This window comes from Elephantulus edwardii, unplaced genomic scaffold (genome assembly GCF_000299155.1).
Source record: "Elephantulus edwardii isolate Elephantulus edwardi_28Jun2011 unplaced genomic scaffold, EleEdw1.0 scaffold00079, whole genome shotgun sequence".
Lineage (NCBI taxonomy): Eukaryota > Metazoa > Chordata > Mammalia > Macroscelidea > Macroscelididae > Elephantulus > Elephantulus edwardii.
In genome coordinates, this window is record NW_006399829.1 from 6600069 (window position 1) to 6610155 (window position 10087).

General features: G+C 41.5%; 1 protein-coding gene across 1 annotated transcript; it reads right to left on the minus strand.

Moving 5' to 3' along the window:
- Positions 1–7517: 7517 nt before the first annotated feature.
- On the minus strand, positions 7518–9859 carry RPL37 (ribosomal protein L37). The gene is made up of 4 exons (XM_006889553.1): positions 9809–9859; positions 9066–9201; positions 8541–8625; positions 7518–7623 (listed from the first exon to the last, which is right to left on the minus strand). Exons 1-4 carry the CDS (start codon positions 9809–9811, stop codon positions 7554–7556), a joined length of 294 nt encoding a protein of 97 aa, XP_006889615.1. The 5' UTR covers positions 9812–9859; the 3' UTR covers positions 7518–7553.
- Between the last annotated feature and the right edge of the window lie 228 nt (positions 9860–10087).

Consider the following 10087-nt stretch of genomic DNA (forward strand, 5'->3'; position numbering starts at 1 on the left):
GGAGGGACAGCGCAGGAGAGGAAGGCCCTCTATGAGGTGGATTGATTCCGTGACTGGGATAATTGGGATGGGAATGTCAGAGATTGACACAGGACAGAGTGGAGTTTAGGGCTGTTGCACATAGGGTCGCTGAGTCGCCAGCGACTCGACGACACATAACAACAACAACACTGTCAAATCAGATCTGACTGGTACAGGAGGAGACTGTTCCTCCTTCTCTAGCAGAGCATCTGGTGGATTCAAACCATGCATCTCTAAGATTGCAGTTGCAGCTTCTTGCCACTAGGCCACCAGAGCTCGCTGCAGTATTTGTCCTTTTGTGACTGTGATATTTCATTCAGCATAATGTCCTTCAGGGTCACCCAAATGTGTATTTCATGAGTTCCTTGTTTTTCAATGCAGCGTAGTATTCCATTGTGTGAATATGCCACAGCTTCTCTATCCATTTCTTGATTAACACTTGGGTTGTTTCCATCCTTTGCTATTGTGAACAATGCAGCAATAAACACAGGTGTGCATATATCTGTTTGAGTGGCAGATCTGACTTCTTTAGGGTATATTCCCAGTAGTACAACTGCTGGGTCAAATGGTATTTCTTTTTCCAACTTTTTGAGAAAAATGCCATACTCCCTTCCAGAGTGGTTGCACAATAATTACACTCCTGTCAACAGTAAATAAGGGTTCCAGTTTCTCTACAACCTTGCCAGCATTTGTTTGCTTCTCTATTGAATTTTGCTATTGTTACTGGGGAGAGATATCATCTCATAGTTGTTTTGATTTGCATCTCTCTTAGAGCTAGTGATTTTTAACAATTCTTCATGGGTTTGTTCACCATTGAATGTCTAATGTCTTTGATGAAATGTCTGTTCATACCCTGTGCCCATTTTTCAATTGGGTTGCTTACCTTTATCTTGTGGTGCTGGCATATTCTACAAATTTTAGGTATTAGTCCCTTATCAGACATGTCATTATAAAATATGTTTTCTCAGTCTTTGGCTTTCCTTTTCACCCTGCTGGAAGTTTTTTGATGTGTATAGGGTGATTTTAACCTGTGGCCCTCAGGCCTGGTTTTAATTGTTGTGACTCAAACATTCTTCTTAGTGGTACAGCACTGGTCTCTCCATTTGCTGTACAGAGGTAACTCATGGTTGTTGTGATGCTAAACACTGTGACACTAATGTGTTAAACAAAATAATGGTTAACCATGGTGGACAGTGTTTCCTGGAGCTTCCTGATTAAAACAAGCTTGGAAGTAGGAGTGACATCCATTTCTAAAATAGCTTGCCTCTGGAGACCTCCATGAATATGGAGAAACAATGAAAGTTATACAAGTGTTCCGGTCTTTCGTTCATAGGGTCATTGAGTCATCTATGACTCCATGGCATTTACCACCACCACCACCACCACCATAGGGATTTGATTCTTAGAAGGTCCCATTCATCTATTATCTCCTGGTTGTAGGTTATTCAGGATGCTTAGAAAGCTGTTCATGTTGCAGATTAGGGCTTCTAGAGTTTTTCCCACTTTTCTCTGATGAAGTTTATAGTCCTTGGTATTAGCTTAGGTCCTTGATCCAGTTTTGAGTTGGTTTTTGTATATGGTGTGAGGAGTGGTTCTTAACTTAGTTTTCTGCAGTTTTCCAATTTTGCCAACACCTTTTGTTAAGAAGGCTGTCATTTTCCCACTTAACTGATTTCATCTGTTAAAAAAATCAGTTGTCCATAGGTAGATGGGCTGATTTCTGGGTTCTCAATTCTATTCCATTGATATGTGTGTTACTGTACCAGTACCATGCTGCCTTGACAACCACCCACCTCTTCTAAACCCAGCTTGCATGTGACGTTATGTGCTGTCAAGTCACCTGTGACTCATAGTGACCCTATGTACAACAGCCCTAAACCCTGCTCTAACCTGTGCCAATCTTAAGGTCTCTGACATACGTATCCTCATTACTCCAGTGAGTAAATCAACCCATCTTGAGGGGTCTCCCTCCTTTGTGCTGCCCCTCTCCAAGGACTGGTCCCTCTTTGCAACATGTCCAAAGTATGTCAGATGAAGCTTCAGAACCCTTGCCTCCAAAGAACAGCTTGGTCTCACTCTCTAGTATGAACCTGTTAATTCTCCTAGCAGTCCATGGCATATTCAATACTCTCCTCCAGCAACAGAGCTCAAAGGTATAAAGTCTCCTTCTATCATCCCTAGTCATTGTCCCGCTTTCTGATGCATAGCAAGTAATTGCAAATACTATGGCCTGGATCAGGTGCACCTTAGTCTCCAGACTGACATCATTGCTCTTCAGTACTTTGGAGAGGTCTTTGACAGCAGACTTTCCCAATACAATTTGTCTTTTAAATTGAAATTTTTGCTGTGACTTAAAAAGTTAAAATTTTCACTAAAGCCAGACCTCAAAGTGAGTGAATTGTTCTGCCTGAATTGAGACTCCAGAAGGATAATTTCTTTCTTAATTCCCTTACTCCCACTATTACATAATTTTTAACTACTTTCTGAAGTTGCTTGCAATTCCTAAAATGCATTTTCTCTTCATTCTTCCCTCTCAAGGGCATGCTGTCAAAGCTGGGTCCTTGTTCATCTAGTTCTCCTTTCCATGTCCTATAACTATTTTTGTTATGTAGGTCACTATGTTTATATTGGCTTCATGAAGGTGTATTTTGTTGCCAATAAAAACTAAGATCATAAGCAGGCTATGGTTCTCACTGGGTGCCAGTGAGTTGATTCCAAGTCATAGCAACCCTAAGTACAATGAAAGAAATCCTGTCAGTCCTTTATCACTCTCAATTGCCTGTTGTCCACTGTAAACACTATCTCACTGAGCATCTTGTCTATCACATATGATGACCTTTTCCAGGGACTAGTCCATCCTGATAATAAGCCCAAAGTATTTGAGACAGAATGTCAAAATCCTTGCCTCCAAAGAGCAACCTGGTTTCACCTTATCTTTGACTCAGTTTTTTCTTGGCATTCTATGCTATGTTCATTACTCTTCTCCAGCACAACTTAAGGCATTTACTCTTCTGTCATCCTTCGTTATTGTCCAGATCTCTGACATACAGCAGTTCAAAAGACCATGGCTTGGACCAGGCAGACATTAGTCTCTAGATTGACATTATTGCTTTGGTGCACTTGATAGAGGTCTCTTGACAGCTGACTTTCCCAAAGCAACTTGTCTTTAGATTTCCTGGCTGCTGGTGACAGGAGTGTCAGTTACAACTTCAACTTGGCAAGGAGGTGAAAATTTCTTCCCCCTTTATGTTGAGAGCAATCCATATCCTCCAGTTTTGACAAGGTTTCAAAAACATATATACATTAAAAAAGATAAAAGTCCATGGACGGTATCATCCACTACAGTGCTGGAAAGTGGCATCAACATTGTAGGAAGACTAGTCAAGGACTATAGTCTTCATTATGAATTGAAGCTAAACCTGAAGAAAACAAAACTCTCACTACTGGACCAACTGGCAGCAGGAGTGATTTCCCATGAGTCTACTGTTCTAAGAACCTACAAAAAAACTAACAGACTTGTGAAATTCTGGATGTTCCCAGAATTCCCCTAATTTATTTACTAGTTCAGGCCATGTTTTGTGGTGCTAAATCAACAGTAAAAAGTGTGACTCTTTATACCATACACTATGCTTGAACTCTTAAGTTTCTAAGTTTGTCTTTTATGATCTTTATGGTTTTGGGCTTTACTTCTAGGTCTCTTATCCACCTAAAGGTGATTTTTGTGTATGATGTGAGATGTGGATCCTGTTGCAGCTTTATGCAGGTAGCAGTCCAGTTTTGCCAGCACCATTTGTTGAAGTTATTTTCCTATTTGATAGCTTTGATTTCCTTGTCTAATACCAGTTGACCACAGATGAATAGGCCTACATACAATGGAAACAGGCAGGAAAAATGATTTTGTAAATTACTACCTAACATGGGAAGGAATGGTAAGCATTTATGCTGAGTGAATTCACGCCCACAAGGACAAATACGGTACGAGACCATTATTGCAGAATGAGTATTAGGATGGGGGGGAGAGAACAGAGGGGTGAGGATGGGTGGGTGGGGTGTTAATCATAGGGCTGCACAATTCAATGGGGGGCAGTGAAGGAAATGGAAGGGATCTTTGGGGAACAATGTATTCAAACATAAATCAGTATAGTTTGAACTGTGCAAATAAAAAAGTTTGACCCTTACCAGTTTTCCTTGTAAGCACACCAGAAGGTAGGTCTCTATGACTAGGAATAAATTTGTTGACAGTAGGTCTCAGTACCCAGCTTTCATTTTCATCATATCGTTCCACATCATACATTTCATTTAACAGCACCTTCCACATCAACCTCAGGTCATTCCTGTGCTTGCAATTTTTACTCATCACTGCCTTTAGGCCAAACTCCTTGTTAGGTGCCATTGAGGCCAGTATGACTCAGTGACTGATCTGAAGTCTGTCCTATCCTGTGCCATCCTCAAACTTACACTTAGAGACACACACACGAGCCCAATGCAGAACTTTGACAATCCACCTAATCAAGTCTTTACCTCCGAAGAACACTTCGGCTGCACCTTTGCAAGGCATGTTTCTTCTTTTGGTAGTCTCTGGGGTGTTCAGTCCTTTTCCAACACCACAGCTCAAAGGAATAAATTCTTCTGTTATCCCTATTCATTGTCCAGCTCTCAAGATGTAAAGCAAGTGATTGGAAAGACCATGGCCTGAATCAGATGCACCTTAGTCCTCAAACTTACATCATTACTCAACAATGTGGAGAGATCTTTAATTGCAGATATTCTCAGTTCAATGCATCTCATTTTCTCAATTCTGGTACCAAGGATGTTAATTGTGATCTAATTACTAATTAAGTAGTTACTGACAATTTCAACCTCTTCTCCCATCCATCATGCTGCTGATCCTCTAAATTTAAGGGGTCTTTTATACAACTGGAAAAACTGCCAAACAAGTGATACTCATCTTAAGCATATGACCAAAGAATAAGATTCAATTACTGCATTCCTTTTACTTATCATTCTAAATGTTACCCCACATCAAAATAACTTACTGTAAAGTTATGACTAAGGATAACAGAAAAATCAGGGCCTCTGAACATCTCTTTGGATAAGAATACTGAATATCCTACGGACTGCCAAAAGAATAGATGCTAGAAAAAGTAGAGTGCTCCTTGGAAGCAGAGATGAAGCTTTGTCTTTCACTCTGGACATGTACCAAGGTGAGGCTATTCCTCAGAAAGGGTCATCATGCTTCTAGTGTGTCAGGATCCCAAACAAGATGGATTGACATATTCACTTCAGCTGTTCAAGAGGACGCTGAGCTGTATTTCACTGCACCTGACAATTATAACCAACTTTAGGTGTGGCCACTGTTAAAGCATCTTCCTTTCTACAAACAGCTCAATTAAGCTTCACAAACTTCTGCTGCCTTTTCAGCAGGCTCCTAAATCCATGCTCTTTACCCATTATTCCTGCAAGACCAGGAACTACATAGGAAATGAAAACATTAAGAAATTTTGGATGTTACGAAGTTTTAAAAAAAGGGGGGGAGAAATTTGAGATTTTTGGTAAGGTTTCTAGGTTACATAGCAAAGAAAGGTTGGTGAAGGGAGATCGTCAATCTTGGGTTAAGGTCATTATAAAAAAAATGTAACCAAAAGTTACAAGGTAGGTAGTGTAATTGTTTTCCTTTTTTCTATTGGTGCCACTTTAACAATCTCAGTAGCAGAGTGGTTAAGGACTAAACTAGTATACAAAAGGTCAAAATGTAGCAGTGATGCTACAACAAAGATTAACAGCATTCAAAATCTGCCAGTCTCTTGCAGGCTTGCAAAGTCTGCATTAGCATCGGTGAGTATTCACACACCACCCGTGTTCTTTTAAACTTCCCTTACTCAGAAATCTTAAGATCTTAATGCATTTATTTTAGAAAAGGCACCCTGAAAGGACAGTAACATTTTCGAACACTTTGTATATCCTTCTCAAATAGCCTCTCCTGACCTCCAGAGGCTGTTTGCTCCTGGCTGTAATGGGATGTTCTGTGCTCTCCAATACCAGCAGTCAAACTCAACTTTCACTGTCCAGCTCTCAGACGCATAGCAAGTAATTGGCAAGATTATGGCCTAAATCAAGACTCTCCTCAGTCCTTGAACTGATATTACTCAATCTGGAGCAGTCCCTTAACTGCAGGTTTCCCCAGTGCAATGTGGGATAAGGAAATCTTTCATTGTTTTTGTTCAGACATTCCTCTAGATCATATAGCCCTGGTGTACAAGGTGCTGTACAGCAGTCACTTGTGGTTGCTGTGTGGCTGAACGCTGATGTATCAAATGTGTTAATGGCTGGTTACACAATGTGGACAGAGTGGTGTGGAGCTCCCCAATTATAACAAGGATGGAAGGAGTGGCATCCACTTCTGTAATAGCTTGCCTCCAGAAACCCTATGAACCTGGGGAGAGGATGAGTGACACCCAAGCACTGAGGACTCTCCATAGGGTCACTGAGTTGCCTGCAACTTGACAGCATTTAACAAGGCGATCGGGTACATAGAAGTTTGTTTCCTTGACTATACAAAAGCACTTGACTGTGAACCCCAACAAACTGGTTAATTCTAAGACTGGGAACCCCAGAACACTTGATGGTGCTCATGTGAAACCTACACTGCAAGAAAACACTGCATGGTTCAAAATCAGGGATACATCCTGTCTCCCTAACTTTTCAATCTGTAACAGATCATTCAGGAAGCTGGGCTTTGTGAGGAATATGACATCAAGATACGAGGAAGACGCATTAACAATCTACATTTTGCAGATGACACAACCTGGCTTGCTAAAGGTCACGGACTCTAGTCTTCAATATGGACTAAAGCTCAGCATCAGACGATGAAGATTCTCATCACTGAGCCAACTGACAGCACAATAGATGGAGAACAGACTGAGACTGTTAACAAATGCAGCTTGCACAGCTACATAATCAACTGTCTTGGCACCAGAAGTCAGGAAATCAATAGACCAATTGCAATGGCAAAGTCTATTATCAGGGACCTCTCCACAGTACTGAGAAGCAATGACGTCAATCTAGGGTTGCTGGTGATTGATGGTATATAAGGAGCTCTGATGGCTCAATGCTAAGGTGGTGAACTAGCAACCTAAGGGCAGGTGGTTCAAATCCACCAGCTTGTTCCAATGAAGAAGATAGGCAATGGTCTTATGTGTAATTTACAGCCTCTAAAAACCCACTAGAAGGTTAGCTGTGAGCTGGTTCCAATTGCACAGCAGCAAAGGGGGGGAGGGGGTAGGACAACACGCGGGTGGTTTAATCCCTAGAAAGCTGCACTGTTTCAAATCTACCAGTAGCTTCTTAAGGAATATAAAAGAGCCCCTCCAAGCAGTTGTACACTTTCCAACACAACAACGTACACACAACCTCAGAAACCAATGGAGGGTTACCTTGATTAGGTGCTTACTTCTTAACTGATCAATAAGGCCCAAAACACCATACATATTATAATCCCAGAACATTTATTGCATAACTAAACAGTGAAATTCTTAAGATGAACTGGATGCTGCAACAGCTGCCCGTTTGGGTTTTGGTGTTGTTCCTTCACGGAATCCATGCCTGCACGTTAAAAACAAAGATCACGTCAGCTACATTAACTCATGTCCAATGTAATATTAAGCTTTAATAAGCTTATCTCAGTTAAATGCTGAAATCAGTATTGTATTCATATGTTCAGACATTTATTTTTAGGACATCATTGATAAGCTTCTAGTGTAATTTTTGTGAAACTGACTTCCTCTGCTGGAGAACTCCTTAATTTTCCCTTAAGCAAGGCAACAATGAACATGTACAAGTATTTTCTCAATGCCTTGCTATGTCTTCATAAGGATTGTTATTCACCATTTACAAATGAGCAAAGTTGTCTGCCTCCTATTTTTTATGGCCTAAGTGCCACGTAAAAAGATTACTTCAACACATAAATAAAAATACACAGGTGTGCTAAGTAAGTTCCCAACTGATGACAAGATTACTAAACAGCTAAGCCCAAAATGTAAATGAGCAGCAAGGAGCTCCTCGAAAAGTTAATGTGATACACAGGTTTTGATGTGACACCCACAACATTTTTAACTTCTGCTCTGGTGGGTGAAAACACCTAAGGGGGGGGCGGCCACACTGATTCTTTACCTACAGTAAAAAGACAAATTCCAGTTAAGGCAGCCGTTAAGCCATTCAAAACATAGCACAAAACCTTAGAAATGACTCATGGGAGTTTTGTAGCTAAACAAAATTAAAGTAATCCTGATTCCAAACCTTATATATAGGCTGCTGACCTTGGGATGAAAGCAAAATAGGATGTAGTAATTAGTAATAAACATGTTTAGAGTCCTATTCAAATTTCACAAATACCAGATTTCTCTGGATTTCCTGAAGTATCACTGCCTTTCAACATTTCATCCTCACTAACTCCAAGAATGTTATCTTTACAACATGAAGGTATTTTTGTAATCACAAAAATTAATACTGAAAAACTGTACCTGAATCTGCGGTAAACGATCTTTAGGTGCCTCATGCGACCAGTACCGGTGGTATTTCGCCTTTTAGCCTTGGCACTCCAGTTATCTAAAACACAAGTTAAGCGTGGAAAAGGGTTCCCCACATACTTTGTGTGCTATGAGTCACTACACTTGAAGTTTTTGGTGCAGCAGCATGCAAATGCACACGTTTTGTAAAGACACCAAATTAAATCAAGCTCCATTTGTACAAATTAAAAAATAACTTGTACAACTTCATGTTTAATCCACCCTTACCCTGCTTCCACCCTCCTCCATCGATCCTTACACTCATTCTACAGTAATGGTACGATACAATATTTGCCCTTGTGGGAAGGAGTGCGTTCACTCAGCATTATGTACAATCTGATGGGTGGGGGGAACTGGCAGAATCAATCTGTTCTCGAAAACAATGTATTTGAATTTTGTAAATAAAACCAGCATCAAAACCAGAAACTACTTCAATGTCACAGATTCCTTCCAACCCCCGACAGTCAGCATTTAACTCACACTTTCTCTTGCGCTTGGCGGGGTAGCCACACTTGCCACAAGTGGACTTCTGGAGGTGGTAGGCCTTGGAACCACAGCGGCGGCATAGCGTGTGCGTCTTATTGCGACGCTTTCCAAACGATGACGTTCCCTTCGTCTACAAATTACGAACAGGGGGAGGTTAAAAAACCCAACATTACCCTTTAATATCATGCAATCCGGCAAATTTCTAAATGTGTCCTGATATTTTCAGGAAAAGCAACTACTAATGAGCTATCAGGGGAGTCAGTTTGTCAAGTTTCATACGTGTATTTTAGCTTCTACAGCAGTAGCTCTTTTAAACTCCTTTTTGGTTAAAGTAAAGGGGAAGGTCAGAAAGACAAGGCCAGAAGACAAGACTTCAAAGTCGACGTACTTTTCAAGTGCTGCAGCTAAGAACTGTATACAACAAAACCGTCTCTCTGCTTAGAGGTCTAAACACTCCCAAACCATGCTTCGCTCCTCAGCGCTCCTCGGCGGGTACGGGCTAAGAACTGCCATAAAGCGCTCGATCGGACAAGACTCAAGACCGCACTACTGCAGGACCGGCAATCCGGGCTCCGGCTAAGAGCCATTTCTTGGGCTCCAAGGAGCCTTCTCCAAGTCCCTTTCTTTCTTACTCGACTCTCCGACTAGGCACCTTGTCGCCTCCTCGTAGATAGCAAACAAGTTGGTACAGGGAAGAAGGATGAAAGGCGATTAAAAAAGCCGAGGATACAACTCACCATCTCGCTTTCGTTGCCGCGACCAAAGAGAGCGGAAGAGAAAGCACTTCCGCTATAATACGCGCAGAGGCTTCCGCTGAAGGAAGTACTTCCTGTGGAACACGGTGCACCGCTCTCGAATGTCCGCCGCCGCAGCGAGTGTGATTGGGCCGCTGGAGCCAGGAACAACCAATCAGGTTCCGGTAAGCAGGCGGGGCTTCTGGGTGGGTGTATTTCTGCCAAACCCGCCTTGGTACACATGTAGTTTTATTTTAGTAAAGAGCTGTGAGGTTTTTGTTT